At 53.5% G+C, this 17869-nt stretch overlaps 2 protein-coding genes across 2 annotated transcripts; one reads left to right on the forward strand and one right to left on the reverse strand.

The window, feature by feature from the left end:
* Positions 1-6171: 6171 nt before the first annotated feature.
* Positions 6172-9048, forward strand: MPV17L2 (MPV17 mitochondrial inner membrane protein like 2). Its single transcript, XM_029917595.1, has 5 exons — positions 6172-6411; positions 7054-7224; positions 7924-8000; positions 8093-8221; positions 8433-9048. The coding sequence occupies exons 1-5, from the start codon at positions 6225-6227 to the stop codon at positions 8460-8462; spliced, it is 594 nt and encodes a 197-aa protein (XP_029773455.1). The 5' UTR covers positions 6172-6224; the 3' UTR covers positions 8463-9048.
* Positions 9049-9102: 54 nt separating this feature from the next.
* On the reverse strand, positions 9103-14654 carry RAB3A (RAB3A, member RAS oncogene family). The gene is made up of 5 exons (XM_029917594.1): positions 14478-14654; positions 13067-13294; positions 11773-11891; positions 10820-10944; positions 9103-9940 (listed from the first exon to the last, which is right to left on the reverse strand). Exons 2-5 carry the CDS (start codon positions 13292-13294, stop codon positions 9750-9752), a joined length of 663 nt encoding a protein of 220 aa, XP_029773454.1. The 5' UTR covers positions 14478-14654; the 3' UTR covers positions 9103-9749.
* Positions 14655-17869: the final 3215 nt, after the last annotated feature.

The raw sequence follows: 17869 nt of genomic DNA on the forward strand, positions 1-17869 counted from the left end.
GAGTGATAGGAGTTGAGCCAGAAGATGGAGCAGGGTATCTTGTCTAGGGAGTTTCAAAGAATGATGTTCACTAATCACAAGGGGACGGGTCACAGTGTTCCAGGAAAGGGGAACAGAGTGTAAAACCAAGCCAGCAGCAAAATCTGGACAATGGCTCAGTCATTTAGGCATCTGATTTTGGATCAGGTCATGATCTCATGGTTGGTGAGTTTGAGTCCCGCATCAGGTTAGCTTGAGCCCTGCTTTGGATGAGCCCTGCTTCTCTCTTTCTGTCTTTCTCTCCTCCTCTCTCTGTCCCTTGCTCACTTGCGTCCTTTGTCAAAAAAAAAAAAAAAAAAAAAATCTGAGCTATAACGCCAAGCTGAGGCCAGGCTGAGAACAGGATATGTTATAGGATACCTTAAAAAAATTTTTTTGAGGGGCGCCTAGGTGGCTCAGTTGATTAAGTGGCCAACTTCGGCTCAGGTCATGATCTCACAGTTTGTGAGTTCGAGCTCCGCGTTGGGCTCTGTGCTGACAGCTCGAAGCCTGGAGCCTGCTTTGGATTCTGTGTCTCCTTCTCTCTCCCTTTGTTGCTCCCCTACTCGTGTTCTCTCTCTCTCAAAAAATAAATAAACATTAAAAACTTAAAAGACAATTTTTTTTGAGAGAGACCCAGGGTGGCGGATGAGGGGAGCAGAGGAAGAGGGAAAGAGAACCTTAAGCAGACTCCTCACTGAGGGTGGAGCCTGATGCAGGGCTCAATCTCACCCTTGTGAGACCATGACCTGAGCCCAAACCAAGAGTTGGACACTTAACCGACTGAGCCCCCCAGGTGCTCCAGGACACGTTTCAAAAAAACAAAAAATGGGGCGCCTGGGGGGCTCAGTCAGTTAAGCGTCTGGCTTCGGCTCAGGTACTGATCTCATGGTTCGTAGGTTCGAGCCCCACATCAGGCTCTGTGCTGACAGCTCAGAGCCTGGAGCCTGCTTCTGCTTCTGTGACTCCCTCTCTCTCTGCCCCTCCCCTGCTCACACTGTCTCTCTCTGTCTCTCAAAAATAAATAAAAAACATTAAAAAATAATTTTAAAAATTGTATTTAATTCATGATTAATGAGGAAGATGTTCAAAGGAGCATTCAAAGAACAGGGAGATTTAGAAATGAAAAATCTTGAAATGATTGTGCAAATAGAAGTAAAAATTACTTTCACTTTTTCCTAAAGCAGGTGTGTGTGTGACCTTTTTTTACCCCCAGCTTTATTTATTTTTATTTTATTTATTATTTATTTAAATTCAACTTAATTAACATACAGTGTAGTATTGGTTTCAGGAGTAGAACCTAGTAATTCATCACTTACATTATTTTTGTTTTAATAACAGATTTTATTTAACCTGAGATTTTATTTAACCTGATACAGATCTGATGCATTATCATTTCAACATGTTGGGGATATGAGAAATCTTAATGAGATCCTCTTCTTTTTTCATACTAAATCCTTTTGTTTAAGTTAATTTTTTTTCATTTTTAAATGTTTATTTCGTTGGGCGCCTGGGTGGCTCAGTCGGTTAAGCGTCCGACTTTGGCTCAGGTCACGATCTCCTGGTTTATGGGTTTGACCCCCATGTCGGGCTCTGTGCTGACAGCTAGCTTAGAGCCTGGAACCTGCTTCAGATTCTGTACCTCCCCCTCTCTCTGCCCCTCCCCCGCTCATGGTCTGTCTCTGTGTCTCAAAAATAAATAATCATTAAAAATTTTTTTAAATAAATAAGTGTTAAAAAAAATGTCAAAACCTAACGAGGGACCCAACAGGGACCCAACAGGGACCTCCACGAAGGGTACAAAAGGAGATTCTTCCCAAGATCCAGAACCGCTCCCAGACACGGCCAAAGGACAGTGGTTCTCTGGAGAGCTGGCAGCAACCCAACCACAGGTAGGGTGCAGCCCACATCTCCGGCTGGTCATCGACATGTTCTCGGGGCCCCTACCCCTGATGGCCGGTCCCCTGCGCGTGCAGGCCTGACAACAAGCAGGCAAAACGCGAAGCGAAGCTTGAAGCCCACAGAAGGAGACAAACAGGAAGCAGTATCTGCCCTTGGGAGGGAGGGATCACTAGCAGGTACTCAAAACCAAAATATTTTTTAACGTTTATTTTTATGATTTATTTTTTGAGACAGACAGACACAGAGCAAGCAGGGGGACAGAGAGAGAGAAGGAGACAGAGGACCCCAAGCAGGCTCCAGGCCGTCAGCATAGAGCTGAGCATGGGGCCCGAACCCACGAACCGTGAGATCATGACCGGAGCCAACATTTAGAGTTGGATGCTTAACCGACTGAGCTCCACCCAGGCGCCCCATCTCAGAACCAAATTTACAAGAGTCACACAGAAGCCTAAGAATGAGTCCTTACAAATGCTTTTTGGGGTGTCTGGGTGGTTGAGAGTCCGACTCCGGCTCAGGTCGTGATCTCTCAGTCCTTCAGTTCGGGCCCCACATGGGGCTCTGTGCTAACAGCTTAGAGCCTGGAGCCTGCTTCAGACTCTGCATGTGTGTGTCTCTCTCTCTGTCCCTCCTCCACGCATGCTCTCTCTCAAAAATAAATTAACATCAAAACCACCACCACCACCACCACCAAATGTGCTCCTCTTGCCAATCAGAACCCAGAAGGGAATGAAGAGAAATTTTTACCCTCCTCTCCCAATCAGGCACTGCGGACCGAGATCTAGAAGGCAAATGAGGTAAGAAATCTTACCCACTCCCAGCTTCTTCAGGCCGCAGGGCCATTCAGCTGCAGACCCCGGAGCCGACAGAGTCCCAGCGCTATCCCCTCCTCCTCTCCAAGCAGGGCAGTCTCTGGCTGAGACTAACACCAGGCCGGTTAACAGGAGAAAAGCATATGGATTTCATTTACACACACGTGGGAGCCCTTATAAGAAAAAGGGAGACTCGGGGCGCCTGGGTGGCTCAGTCGGTTGAGCGTCGGCTTCAGCCCAGGTCATGATCTCACAGTGTGGGTTCGAGCCCCATATCAGGCTCTGTGCTGACCACTAGCTCAGAGCCTGGAGCTTGTCTTCAGATACTGTGTCTCCCTCTCTCTGACTCTCCCCTGCTCATGCTGTCTCTCTCTCTCTCTCTCTCTCTCTCTCTCTCTCTCAAAAATATATTTAAAAAACATTAAAAATTTTAATTAAAAAAAAGAAAAAGGGAGACTCGGGGGTGCCTGGGTGGCTCAGTCGGTCAAGCGTCTGACTTCCCCTCAGGTCATGATCTCACGGTTCGTGGGTTCGAGCCCCGCGTCGGGCTTTGTGCTGACAGCTCAGAGCCTGGAGCCTGCTTCAGGTTCTGTGTCTCCCTCTCTCTCTGCCTCTCTCCTGCTTGCATTCTGTCTCTCTCCCAAAAATAAACATTAAGAAGTTAAAAAAAAAAAAAAGAAAGAAAAAGGAAGACTCAGAAATAATTCGGCCTAAGTGCTTCTTCACGAGGTTCAACAGAGAAGCAATGATGGAAAAGCAACTAACGTATACGGGGAGACGTCAGCAAGAGAAGTGACCGTCACAAGGTTTGTTTGTACAGATTCCCTCAGCCTCGATTCCCCGTCTCTGGGGAGAAGGGCGCTCCTTCCTCCTAATACAGGCAGGGCGCTGTCCACTTGGAAATTTCATCTCCCGCTTTCTGGAAGAAGAAAGAAGCTCAGAGTGTCCTTTCGGCACCGTGCTGTTTTGCAAAAGAATTGATCTGTGGGGGCATATCCTACCTCCTTCGACAGAGACACACCAAATATCACTGGGCCACACAGCAGAAGCTCTTCTTCCTCACAGACTCTTAGTTTCTTCTTTTTTACAAAGTTATTATTTTTTTATGTTTTATTTATTTTTGGGAGATAGAGAGACAGTGTGAGCAGGGGAGGGTCAGAGGGAGAGGGAGGCACAGAATCTGAAGCAGGCTCCAGGTTCTGAGCTGTCAGCACAGAGCCCGACGCGGGGCTCGAACCCATGAACTGCAAGATCATGACCTGAGCCCAGATAGGACACTTAACCGACTGAGCCCCCCAGGCGCCCCTTTCTGTGAAATTATTTTTTTATTGAAATTTTAAAATGTTTTATTTTATTTTTGAAAGAGAGAGAGGAAAAAGGGGAGGGGCAGAGAGAGAGGGAGACGCAGAATACGGACCAGGCTCCAGCCTCCGGGCTGTCAGCACAGAGCCCGATGTGGGGCTCGAACTCACACACCGTGAGATCATGACCTGAGCCGAAGTTGGAAACTCAGTTGACTGAGCCCCTCAGGGGCCCCCTGGTCACTCATTATTAATGAGGAGAACTGGTCAGGTGTTAAAAGCATTTTAAAGGGGATCCAAACAGGAAGCAAATTAGGAGTAGTAAAATAAGGTGCACAGTAATGGAGCAAAAATTAGAGGAAGTGTCTCTCCACCTGGCAGAATTCATTTGCATGGCTCGAAGCAAAAATTATTTTTCGCTGTAATCACAGAACTAGAGTTTATAAAAAATCTTCCATAGAAATCAAAATCAGAAAACCCAAAGGGTTTTTTTAAAAAAGCATTCTTTTTTTTTTTTAGATTTTATTTTTAAGTTATCTCAGCACTCAATGGGGGGCTCAAACTCACAAACAACCCAAAACTCACGCGCCGTATGCTCTACCAACCGAGCCAGCCAGCGCCCAATAATTTTTTTATAATTGCAAAGGGACATAGAGTAAAATAGTTTAGTTGTTGGAGACCACACAGGCTTTATGGCAACTCCTCACTGGAGGGCAGCCACTACAGAAACAAATGGGAGTGACTCTGTTCCAACGGAGTTTTATTTATGGATCCAGAAATTTGACTTTCGTGTAATGTTCACGTCACAGAATATTATTTTGATTTTTCCCCCGCAACCATTTGCAAACTGAGAAAAGGAGGTGACACTGAAAAGGAACAAAGGCTTAGGTAAGGGGTCCTAGAATTACAATTCGGGGAGCACAGATTCCTGACTGACCAGAAAAGGGTCCCCTTCGTGTAGGAAAGCAAAGGGTTTTTAGGAGAAAAAAGGAAAGGGCAATTATATGCTTTAGATAAAGAAGGGGGAAAAAGTCTGTTAATTTGGTGCTGACCCGTTGAGTCACTTCTGATGACTATTGGGTTATTTTACTGGTGCTATCAAATGAAACGGTCTCTGGTATTTATTACTCTACTTTCTCCATAGGATCCGAACGCCAAACGCTCTGTTGAAATTTTATGAGCAACTGCTTGTAAAACTATTGCTGCTTCTAGCCCGGTTCAAGAGTTCATTTGCTAGAAAGTTAAAGGGAGCTTCAAAACGGATTCTCTCATGTCCAGAAACTGTAGTTCAACTATTTCACACACTTAAACAAACGTAAGAGACATTTTTAGTTCGTGAGCCTCACAAAAACGAAAAACGACAATGGGATTTGGCCCACAGGCCACAGTTCGCGGCATCCTGGTTCCTTCTAAGTAAGCCACAGGTTCCCACTTAAATTCCTATTTTCCCCTACGGGAACACGGGAGGCAAAATAGAGATAGAATTGTTTATGTAGTGGCTGGGAAATAAATGAATGCACGCAATGTGCCCAGAACGGTGTCTATCGTTTTAACTGTTATTATTCTGGAACCGAGGTCAGATACCCAGCTCAAGTCAGGACCAGGGTCAATGTCCGGACCAACCTCCAACTGGGCCATGTGGGCTTCAGAACTGTATCTCTCTCCCAGTTCCGCGAGTCTCTGCAGGATGAGACTTCGGCCGCGGGAGCTGTCGTGGTCACGGGTCGCATCCCTTCTCAGGAAGCCCGGGAGAACCTGAGAATCTGGAAGGCAACCAGACGGGAGAACTAGATTGACCATCCCAATGCAGTAGGCGGGACAACCGGCAGTGATTCGCGGGAATAACGCTGGCCTGTGACTGGTCAGTGCCGTAGGGGCTGGTTGGTAAGAGAATGGCGACGACTGCCCATTGGCCGGTGCAGAAAGGGGCGGGGAAACGAGGGAAAGTCAAAGCGTCGCGGTGAGGCGCTTTGCTTATTTGCGATTGGTCCGGAAAGTGCGGAAGGCAGCGATTGGCTTCATTCAGCGGCCTGGTTGGAATCCCCGTCATTTATTGGCTAATATCATCCCCAGGCCGGGTCAATGATTGACTGGCAAGGACTGAGGCGGGCCTGCGGAAAGCAAAGACAGAATGCGATTGGCCAGCAAGGGAAAGGCCTCGATCCCGGCGCCGGCTCCCGGGTAGCGGCGGGCCATGGCTTCGGGCGGCAGGCGCTGGCTGCGCGGCCTGTGGGCCGTGGGGCAGCCCCTGTTCCAAGGTCGTGCGCTGCTCGTCACCAACACGGTGGGCTGCGGTGCTCTCATGGCGGCCGGGGACGGCATCCGCCAATCTTGGGAGGTCCGCGCCCGTCCTGGCCAGAAATTCGACCCGCGGCGCTCAGGTGAGGAGGCTGGCGCTATACTGGACCCTGACCCCGGGGGACCTTTGGCCCCATCTTCAGATTTGGAGACCCCCTGACCCGTGGTCCTGCTTCCCGGCAGGACCCTGGATCTCGGCGTGCATCCGAGACCCTCAAAACCCACCCTCGGGTCTCCACCCCGCGCGGTCTCTGTCCCTTCCCCACTCCAGGTCTTCGTCTCCTCCTACTTCCTGGTCCCTGTCTCCTCCCATATCCAGTTTCTGTCCCCGCCCACCCCCTTGTCAGTTTCCCTCCCTTCTGCACCGAGACCAAGCACTGAGCACGGGAAGCCGCGCCCAGGGTAGTCGAGAGCTCAGCCTCCGGACCCAGCCAGCCTGGGATTGTGCCCTGGCCCCACGCTCCCCAACCCGCTGTGCCAGTTTGCTCCTCCGGAGAGCAGGGCCTTGGTGGAACCTGCGCGCAGGGTGGTGACGGGGATGAGAGAGAACGGGAGAGGAGCCACTGGAACGGTGCCTGGCAGTGGGGCTTGTCATGGAAGAACGTGCGGGTGGGCTCAGGGAGAACTTCAGGCTAATCAGGGAGGGAGGTTAACCAGGGAGGGAACAGATTGGGGGCATTTGCTGGTCTGACGTGCCCCCCCCCCTACTTTTGGGCTGCTCTCAGCTAGCATGTTTGCAGTGGGCTGCAGTATGGGCCCCTTCCTGCACTACTGGTACCTCTGGTTGGACCACCTGCTCCCAGCGTCCGGCCTCCGTGGCCTCCCAAACGTCCTCAGGAAAGTCCTCATCGACCAGCTGGTGGCCTCTCCCATGCTAGGCGTCTGGTACTTCTTAGGTAAGGAGCCTTGTGAACTTGGGCTTTGCCCCTCCATACATCAGGAGGGACATAGCCAGCTTTGTGTTAAGAAGGATGCTGAGGTGCATTTCTGATGTGCTCTGTGAGTGGCTCGGGACCGGGTGCTGTGTCACAGTAGTAACAGGGAAGACCCAGTGGGGGCAGGTATGAACAGCAGAATCAGACAGTGGTGCTTAGTGTAGGAGGGATGAGGACAGTATCAAGGAGGGCTGCCCAAAGGAGAGGACACTCGGCTGAGACCTGAAGGAGCCAGAGGCGTGAAGAACTGCCCGTGCAAAGGCCCTGAGGCTGAAGGAAGATCTGCTGAGGCTGGGGTCGATGTTGGTGGGGTGCAGTCATCCAGCCCCTGGCTCTGGAAAGAGTGTCCCCCATCCTCCCCACCCCCTCCCCCCAGGCTGCTTCCTCTGTGAAAGACAGGAAATAAAGCAGCCTCAGGAAGGGTGCCTCTTCATCCTTTGGGGTGCATGTTTATTTATAACCTCTCCCTCACTGGACCCCACTCCTTCGGCACTGTTTCTCCACACCAGCCACTCTGCTGGTGTGTGGCCCTTCCCATCACAGCGCTGTTAACTGTGGTCTGTCTGCCTGGGACACCAGCCCTCCGGGCTCTGGCCCCATCTGCTCTGTCACCAGTACTCCCCAGCCTCTGACACTCTCATTTTTTGGTTTCCTTCCCAGGCCTTGGCTGCCTGGAGGGCCAAACCCTGGATGAGAGCTGCCAGGAGCTGCGGGACAAGTTCTGGGAATTCTACAAGGTGGGCAACGCCCATCCTCGTGCCCCGCCCACTGCCCTCACGGCCACGCCCCCAAGGCCCTGCCCCTGACCACGCTCCGCCCCTCCCTGCAGGCTGACTGGTGCGTTTGGCCAGCCGCGCAGCTGGTGAACTTCCTCTTCGTGCCCCCCCAGTTCCGAGTCACCTACATCAATGGCCTGACGCTGGGCTGGGACACATACCTCTCCTACCTGAAGTTCCGGGTGAGCACAGTGGGTGGACCAGGCATCCAGGGGACTCCTCAGGGACCTCATGGGTGAACCCCAAATAGCAATGCATCTACACCCCACGGTGGGGTCCTCCTGTGCCGGTGACAGTCCACAAACCACAGTGGGTGGGTAGGTGGGTGGTGAGCCGATCACCAGCAGGGTAAAGACCGAACCTCTCTCTGCTGTTTGATGTGACCTTGGCCAGGTCCCTGCCTCAACCGTCCAGCAAGACTGATCCCAGCCACATGATGGACGGCTGAGGGCTCGCTCAGTGAAGAGGAGTCCAGAGGGGTGAATGAGGTGTGTGACCAGACCCTCTTGCACGGACTGGGCCTGTCCACCTCCAGGCTGTATGGCCCTGGGCACCATGAAGACTGGGCTGCCCAACCCTCCCAACTGGATGTCAGACAGGGCAAGACTGACAGTCAGCAGGCGAGGCCTGGTTGTGGCCCCACCCTGATCCCAAGGCATCTAGCTGGGTGGCCACTTCCAAGCCCAGTAATGGACCTGAGTCCCCCCATCAGGAACACTGAGGGCCATCCAGGAGCCCTTCTCAGCACGGGCCGCACTGAACCATGGCAGCTGTGTTCCCACCCTCAGCACCTGGCCCCAGCCAGCCGGTCCCGAGCCCCAACCCCTCAATACCATTATGGGCTGGGCCCTGGGACCAAGGATGGGACACAGTCCATCCCCTTAGAGCAGGGCCGAGCCTGGAGTTGACCCCCCCAGACACTGGAGCCTTAGCCAGGGCTGGGTGGCCTCCAGTATCCTGCTCGGGTCACAGGCTGTGCAAGTTCTATTAAATTATCTTGCCATTGAAATTGCTGTGGATGTCCAAGGCCACCGTGGGCAGGCCGGAAGTACTCACAGGGACATGGCGTCATCCATTCACTTTATTGGGTGTGTGTAGTGTTGTCATGACATCTCCTGGGGACCTGGGGGGCACGTTTGACACTCATGACGTCAGAACAGGTCTGGTGTTTCGGGGGGTCCCAGGGTGGCGAGTACCCACAGCAGCCCTCACCTCTAAAAAAGGGTAAAACTTGGGGGGGTGAGGAGCCAGGTGGGCCGCTGCCTGGCTCTGATCCACCCCATGGTCCATGCTGAGACCCCCACAGTGGCCTTGGCCCAGCAAGTCACAGCCGTGAAGCCGGCCAACCAGACTACCTCCCATCCCCCAATCAGCCTGCCCTGGGGTGTCCTCGGGCCCCCTCTTCAAAACCGGCACTCTCGATGGGGGTGAATTTTAAGAAAAGGCAGGGTCTTGAGAGGAGGGGGAGCGGTGAGTTCACAGGGCCACGACACGCCACGGCAGAGTGGGGACAGGGCTGTATGTACAGGGTAGGATGTGGGGTGGGTAGGGAGCCTGTGCCCCTGGGGGACATCTCCAATAAATAAATAAATAACTACGATAATAAATAAGGGTGAGGGGCTAAGGTGGGGCAGAGGTCTCACGCCCTCGGCCAGTGGGGGCTGGATCAGGCCTGGGGTGGGGGGTACAGGGGTGGGGGCAGGGCGGCTCTCAGCAGGCGCAGTCCTGGTGTGGAGGCGCCTGCTGGTCCGTGAGCTGTGGGCCCTGCTTGGCACCCGTGACTGCAGGGTCGGCCGTGTCCAGTGACTCGGACATCTTCTCGCAGATGACGTCCACCAGGCGCTCAAAGGTCTGCTTGACATTAATGTTGTCCTTGGCGCTGGCCTCAAAGAACTCAAAGCCTGCGGTTTGGGAAGGGAGGGATGAGGACCCTGGTCTTCTCGCTCCCCGAGACACTTCTCTGAAGGCAGGGAACGTCTGGAGATGTCCCCGGTGCCGACCGAGTGTCAAAGGCACCGACAAACCCTCCAGGGGAGCAACACGAGACTGGGTGGGCCCTGTTTCCCATATCCCACCCTGCACCCTAAAACTGTCCCTTCTGACCTCCAGGCCCCTGGCAAGACCTGCTTCCTTGTTCCCACCACCCAAACCAGCCTGTGCACCGACGTCGGCAGCATCCAACACTCCACCCGTGCCCTCGGCCGCTCACACACCCTCTGGTTCCCTGTTGCCTCTTTTGAGATCCTTGGCATGTGGTTCACCCCCTGCACAATCAGCCATGTTTCCTTCAAGCGGCCCCCGCATGTATAAAGTTATCGGCCAAAACACCCAAAATCTCCCCCACCTCTGGCCTTTGCCGGAGTCGTTTCCTCTGCCCGAGAGACTGCCCTCTGCTCATAGCCCCAGACCCAGTACCTTCCTCCAGGGCTGCCCTCCACCAGGCAGAACCCGGCCCCCCTGCTCCCAGTCTCCCTCTGTCTGCCTGGGACACCGGCTCTCCGGGCTCTGGCCCAATCAGGCCCAGCAACCCAAAATGAGGCTGGCCAGTGAGGGTATCAAATGAATCAGTAACTTCCTGCACGGTGGACTCCTATGCATCCATCAAGGTCCATCTCAGGGCTCCTGGATCACGGCCATTTGCACAAAATGTGAATCGTCTGCATTCAAATCCAGGCCCCTGACCTGGCTCTGCTGTGAGATCTTGGATGTGTCCCCTCCCCTTTCACGGCCTCGCTGTCCCTCTCCTAGCTTGTGGGTGTGTAGCCCCACTAGGCACTCACCAAGGTGGTCAGCCAACTGCCGGCCACGTTCCGATGACACCACCCGTTCGTCCTCCATGTCACACTTGTTCCCCACCAGCAGTACCTGCGCATTGTCCCACGAGTAGGTCTTGATCTGGGTCGACCTGGAGGGGGCGGTGACAGGTGGGTCAGGGCTGGGAGGATCCTAGCTCTAGCATCCTCTTGTCGTCTCCCTCCCTCCCCCCACTCTGGTCCCCCACTTCCTAATTATTCCTTGAACTTGGCAGGCTTGGTCCCTCTTCTGGTCTTTGTCCTGCCAGGAACACGCTTCTGGGGCTCCCTGACCTTGGAAACCCTTTTCAGGCAGCCTTTCCCATCCTTCCCAGACCCCTGACCCCAGAGAGAATGTCCGCCTCCTCTGCAAATTCAGAAATTTCCTTAAAGTCAGCATTACTTTGGGCAGAAATGTAAATGTTTCTATCCTTTCACCTATGAGAACTGTCCTGTTTTCTTTTTTCTTTTTTTTTTTATAATTTTTTTTAAATGTTTTATTTATTTTCTATACAGAGAGAGACAGAGCATGAGAGGGGGAGGGGCAGAGAGAGGAGGAGACACAGAACCGGAAGCAGGCTCCAGGCTCTGAGCTGGCTGTCAGCACAGAGCCTGACGCGGGGCTCGAACCCACGAACGTGAGATCTGACCTGAGCCGAAGTCGGAGGCTTAACCGACTGAGCCACCCAGGCGCCCCGAACTGTCCTGTTTTCCACCCCTGCCCTGATTTTTTCTCTCCACATATTCAAAATTTCATTCTTCTACCTGAAATGAAACCCTTTTTTCCCCTTAGTTTGAGCCAGTGCTACCAAGTTTTAATGATTACAGACTGATCACAGGTCTGAGAATCCAATATCGTTATTTACATTTCTGCCAGGGCCGCTAGGGCTTTGCATCAAAGCCAGCTCTGGAGACAGTGTGAGAGGCTGGGGTGTGCTCACCAGTCCTGCACGGCGTTGAAGGACTCCTCGTTGGTAATGTCATACATGAGGATAAAGCCCATGGCACCCCGGTAGTAGGCCGTGGTGATGGTCCGGTACCGCTCTTGCCCTGCGGTGTCCTGGAGAAGAAAAGACAGGGGTCAGAGAGGACCCCACACATAAGCTCCTCAGAATGGAAATAAGCTCAGAGATTGTCCAGCCCAGCTCCCACCAGGGCCAGAGGTGGCTCAGAGAAAGCAGACTAGCCACAGACACAGAGAACTGCATGTTCCATCGTCTGAGGAAGCCAGGTACCTACAGAATAATTCCATCACTCCGACATACCTGGGCGTTGACCTGTGCCACACCCTGGAGGCGGGGGGCACTGGAGACACAGCTGTTAACAAAATGGACAAAAATCACTGCCTGGTGAAACAAACGATCTGGGATAGGAAACAGATAAGACACACATGAAAGAGAGAGAGAGAGAAAGAAAGAAAAAGAAAGGAAGAAAGAAAAGGAAGAAAATGTATCTTAAGTTGGAGGGTGATAAAGACCGAGAAGAAAAATAGTTGGACAAGGAAGGATTGGCAGTGCAGGCGAGAGTATGGTTTTAAAAGCTGAAGGAAGGGAGGAGGGACCCATGTGGGGATTAGGGGAAAGACAATCCAGGCAAAAGGCACAGCCCGGGCCAAGGCCCTGAGGTGGGTCTGTGCCTGGACCATCTGAGGAGCAGTGAGGAGGCAGAGGTGGGAGGAGACGGACCAGGCAGGGGAATCCCAGGCCAGGGGGGGACTCCCAGGCCAGGGGACAGGTATGGGTTTTACCCTGAGTGAGGCAGGGGCCACGGGAGAGCAAGCGAGAAGGGAAGGCTCTGACTTGGGATTTAACGTGTTCCCTCAGGCCACTATGGGGTTAAGGGAGGTGACCAGGAGACCTGGGTATGGTGCCTGCACCTGTCCCAGGGAACGAGGTTGGGGGCAGCCAAGATCCAGCTGAAACCAAATACAGACTCATATGAAAGAGCTTAAAGTTGGGGAAACTGAGGCACCAAGCCAAATGGTGCTCTTGCTAATAGCAGGCATAGGAGAGGACCCAGCATTTGCTCCTTCCCCACGCCCAGAGTGCAGGTGATTAGGCACCCATGGGAGAACAACAGCACTCTCTTCTGGGCCTCTAGCCCCTGATACCCAGGAGGCAACTGATAAATGTCCAGGGTGTGAATGAATGAATCCGGATGGGGAACAGACAAAGCTGGGGCTGCTTTTCTGGGAAGAAAACGTGAGAGAGACGGGAGCTCCCCAGCTGGACCCACCCAGATCTGCAGCTTGATCCTCTTGTCGTTGCGGTAGATGGTCTTGACCTTGAAGTCGATGCCCACAGTGCTGACAAAAGCAGGCGTGAAGGAATCGTCTGCATAGCGGAACAGGAAAGAGGTCTTGCCCACGCTGCTGTTGCCAATGATAAGGATCTTGAACATGTAGTCGAAGTTCTGGTCCGAGGACTCTTTCTGCCCGTAGCGGGAGTCTGTGGCCGACGCCATCTGGGTGTGCGGGGTGTAGGTGAGGTTTGAGGACTCCCCTTCCACCCCCAACTGCCCAAGCCCCAGGCAAAGGGTGCAGAGAATTCCAGAGCTCTTGAGGGGTACTCGTGTTTTGAGATTACCCTTATCTCATTAAGAGCCCCAGTACTAATGGGGGGGGGGGGCGGGCATAGCAAAGGGCAGCTGTGACCTTGAAAGGCCGAAAGTGTCAGGGGAGGAGCTCAAAGAAATGGGGGTAGGGACACCCCTGCAAGCCCCCTCCAGTACACAATCGCGGCCCAGGTCCCAGGTGAGACTGTAATCCTAAACCCTAAGGCTCAGCGGGTAGGGGTGGCTGCAGCCGGCCCCGCCCCCCATCAATCATTCATGTTCCTGGCGACGGAGCTGCGCGGGTGCAAGTGCACACGCGTGTACGATCCAGTGGGGATGCGAGTCGCAGAACCCCCTTCTCCCAGACTCCCAAGATAGGAGAGATCCGGCTGAGGCAGCTGGTCATGTGACAGGAATGGGGCGTGCACATATTCACGTGCACGCAGCAGGGAACACACCCGTACACGCGTGTGCACATGAGAGTCAAAACCACTCGGTACACAGGAAAAAGACACAGACGCCTCTGCACACCAACACGCATATACAAATGTGAAAAACCCACCCGTGCACAGGACGCCCTCCACCCATGCAGGCGTGTACACGTCACCCACGCGGGCACGCATTCTCGTGCACGTATGCACACGGCATGCACGCACACGCACAGTACATGCGTCTCCTTCCACACGCGTGCAGCACGCACTCACTGGAGTCGGGACACCCACAGGGGCACGGGAGCATACCCTGGTACATAAGCAAAAGGATACGCACGCGAAGCCGCTGGCACAGGCGGGCGCGTACACGCGTGTTCACACCACGCGCACGCGCACGCACAGCACCTCCCGCGCGCAAAGCTTCCCGCAAGGCACTTGCCTCCCCTCCCCCTCCGCCGCAGAGGCCGAGGGTGGGGGCTGGGGGTGGGATTAAGGCAGGTAGGGTGAACCAAGGCCCGACCCCTACAAGGGCTGTGAACGCCGCACCCTTCTTCCCATTTGACCCTAGCCAACCTCGTCCCCTACCCTGGCAAGCCCATCAGTCAAATGAAGGTTATGCAGGTGTTCGCTGAGGTGGCGAACAAGGCCGCCCGGGAACTCACCTTGCCCTACACCGATGCGGTGGTGACCCTAGCGGTGGCGACTTTTTGGCGGTGGTGACCGGGCCCCCGTAAGTTGATGTGGGGCTGCGCGATAGGGACAGCGGCGGCAGTAGCAGCGGCTCAGGCCCCTGCAGTCCGCGGTGACGTCCTGCAAAGAGTGAGGCGGGGCCTCACATGCAGATGAAGCCGTGACGCCATCCTGGGGCGGAGCCGCGCTTGAAGCAGTCGCCCACTGACGCACACACAGCCAAGAGGGGCGGGGCCCTCACGCAGATTGACGCACGAGTGGGGCGGGGCCAGTGTGCTCATCCAGTAGTGCGCGGGGGGCGGTGCCTACATGCTCCGCCCCCTTTTGCGTCGGGGAGGAGGGGCCGTGTGGCGTCCTGTCACTGGCTCAAGCTCCCGAGCGACGGACCCAGTAGCCAATTAGAGATAATCACCTTCCTGCTCTTGTCCAATGGTGGTTCCCATGTGGTTGCAGGGATGAAAGGTTGAGGCCTTTGCTGAGCCTGGCTCTTCAGGGGGCGTTCCCGTTCCCCACCCCCGCCCACCTTTGGTCCGAGACTTCAGCGGACCGCGACCTCCCGTCAAAAACACTATTTTCCCAATTCAGAAAAGAGGAGCAGACATCCGAGAGATGTTCCATGCCCCCTATATATGGGGTTCAAAATAAGTACAAATGAAGAAAGCGGAGATAGGTGTCAAGAGAGACCCCGTACAGAGACCCCGTCCAATTTCTGAGATATAAGATCCCCAAAGAGGACCCGGCTGGTCGATGCCTGAATCTCTTTCCGAGATGAACAAGAAGAAAGAAGAAATGGGGATCAAGGGAACCACTTCCTTGAAAAGAAGGAAGGGGCTGACATGCAGAAACCCCTCCTCTCCCTGCGCCCCACTTTCTGGAGAAAAATTTAAGACAGTGCTGAAGTGGGGCAGAGAAAGGGCCTATCTCCTAAACGCCCAAAGCCTACAGTAAAACACACACACACACACACACACACACACACACACACACAACAACAACAACAACAACAAAACCCACAAGAAACAGGGAGGGTCTGAGTGAAGTTCAAAGACCCAACAATAAAGATGGAACTGAAAGATGCTTTACCCGCGCCTGATTCCTGATTAAAAAACACAGGGAACCCACTCCCTCCATCCTGGGGAAAGAAGACTCAGAGAGAGGGGGCTGAGATGCTCAGTCATTTATTCTCCCAAATCTTGAGGGGGAAACGTCAGAATGGGGGGGCAGGAGAATGAGATCCTTTTCCCCATTTTGGATACCCGCCCCTTAACTCCGGTCCCCAGACCCGGTAGGAGGAGCATGGCCCCCAAGAGAATCCTGATTCCCTAGATTCCTCCCCGGGCGCGGGTGGAGGGGATAGCAGGGGTTGGGTTTCGTTCTGTTTATAAAAAGCTCTCCAGCTGCGGAGGCGCCTAAAGACCAGAATAACTTAGCGCCTGGAGCCGCCCCCCTCCCCCGCCCCCTGGAAGTTCGGGACGTCCCTCGCGTTCCGCTTGCATTTATTTTTAATAAGGGTAACATTTTTGTCCCTTTCCTTCAATTGCACTATAAAAGTATTACGAACCTGATGCGGAGAGTTGGGAAATTCAGTAAAGCATAAAAAAATAAACAAAAATCAATTCACCCCCAACCTCCCCCACCCCCAGACCGGCAGTCAGTGAGGTCCCAAACGCGCTGCCTGAGGAACCGGCTCACACCCCGGTGGACGTAAGGACGTGTAAGGCTGCTTGGCTCCCTGACCTCCCAAACGCGTGCCCGGGGCTTTGTATGTGGGTGGCACTCAGAAACACCTGTTCCCCCCACCCCAAGGGGGGAAAGCCCACAATAGTGGGCACCTGGGCACCAGCTTCTGCACAGAGGAATTTGTATTTTATTTTATTTACTTATTTGTATTTATTTTTATCTTTTTAAGTTCATTTATTTTTGAGAGAGAGAGCGCGTGAGCAGGGGAGGGACAAAAAGAGGGAGACACAGAATCCCCGAAGCAGGCTCCAGGCTCTGCGCTATCAGCACAGAGCCGGATGTGGGGCTCCAATCCATGAACCACCAAATCCTGACCTGAGCCAGTGGATGCTTAACCGACTGAGCCACAAGGCGCCCCCGGAATTTGTATTTTAAAGTACAAATAATGCAAGGCATTTATTGTTGAGAATGAGCATTCCACTCTAGAATTAGGGAGGATGGTCGAATGGGGGAAATTGCTGCACAGCAGAGGAAACCAGAGCTGGTGACAGAGAGGTCTTAAGTCCCCCCAAGTCCCACCCTACTCAGAGTAAAGTCCAGACTCCACCTGACAGCCCAGCCTCTCTCGACACCTGCCTCTAGCCAGCTACCTCCCCATCTCATCTTCTCCTCCAGTCAGATACTCCCTCTGGTTCCAGGTGCAGTCCTACCTCAGGGCCTTTGCATCTGCTGCTCCCGCTGTCCGGAGCACAGTTCCCCCGCCTCCTTCCAAGCCTGGCTCTCTCATCCCCCACAGATCTCTGCTGGGCACCCACCTCCAATTTCATGTCACCTTCCAATCACATCACCATATTTCTCCTTTCTGACACATCCCCATCAGAAACAATTATTTGACTTGTTTATCCATTAGCCATCTGAGAGTTCTGAGGGGCAGGGATTGGTGTCCCTAGCACCTTAGACCTGTGGACACAGTAAGTACCCTGTGATGCTATGATATGAATGAGTGATTGGAGAGAGGGTGACTTTGGCCAGGGAGGTTAGGGAGCCTCTCTGAAGAAGTGCCATTTGAGCAGGAGCCTGGAGAAGGAGCTGGCCACAGGGAGAGGCGGCAGAACGGTGCTCTAGAAAGAGGGAACAGCAAGTGTAAAGGCACAGAGGCTGCAACTCACTAAACAAACTCAAAGGACAACCTCTTTCCAACTCCGTGAAGGAGAAGGCTAGGCAACTTTTCCTTCCTTAAGAGAAAGGGCAAACTGAGGCCCTGAGAATCACCGTAGGAGGTCACAAGGGCTAAAAGTTCCGAGGAGCCCAGAAGACCTTCTCCAACCTTCCTCTTCAGGTGGAGAGTGTGCCACAAAGGCGAAAACTGTGCCCCTTGGTAAGGACCCTAAACAGGAGAAAGTAGGGGACATGGAACATGTGAACGACTTCGCTCACCCCCTCTGTGGGCCTCAGTTTCTACATCTGTGAAATGGGAGAAGAAAGAGGCAGAGTTAATGTGTACCTTAGGCAGGTAGCTCGGTGCCTGGCTCAGGACACACTCTTTTCAAGCTCAGAGAGGTTAAGAGACTTGAAGTTGTCAATATTCATCTCTAGGAGCTACTGAGGATGGTGTGGTGGACGTGGCCCTGACCTGTGGGGATCAGGATGTGGAGAGGATGGTGGACGTGAATTCAAGAATCCT

The sequence above is a fragment of the Suricata suricatta genome, chromosome 12 (genome assembly GCF_006229205.1).
Source record: "Suricata suricatta isolate VVHF042 chromosome 12, meerkat_22Aug2017_6uvM2_HiC, whole genome shotgun sequence".
Classification (NCBI taxonomy): Eukaryota; Metazoa; Chordata; class Mammalia; order Carnivora; family Herpestidae; genus Suricata; species Suricata suricatta.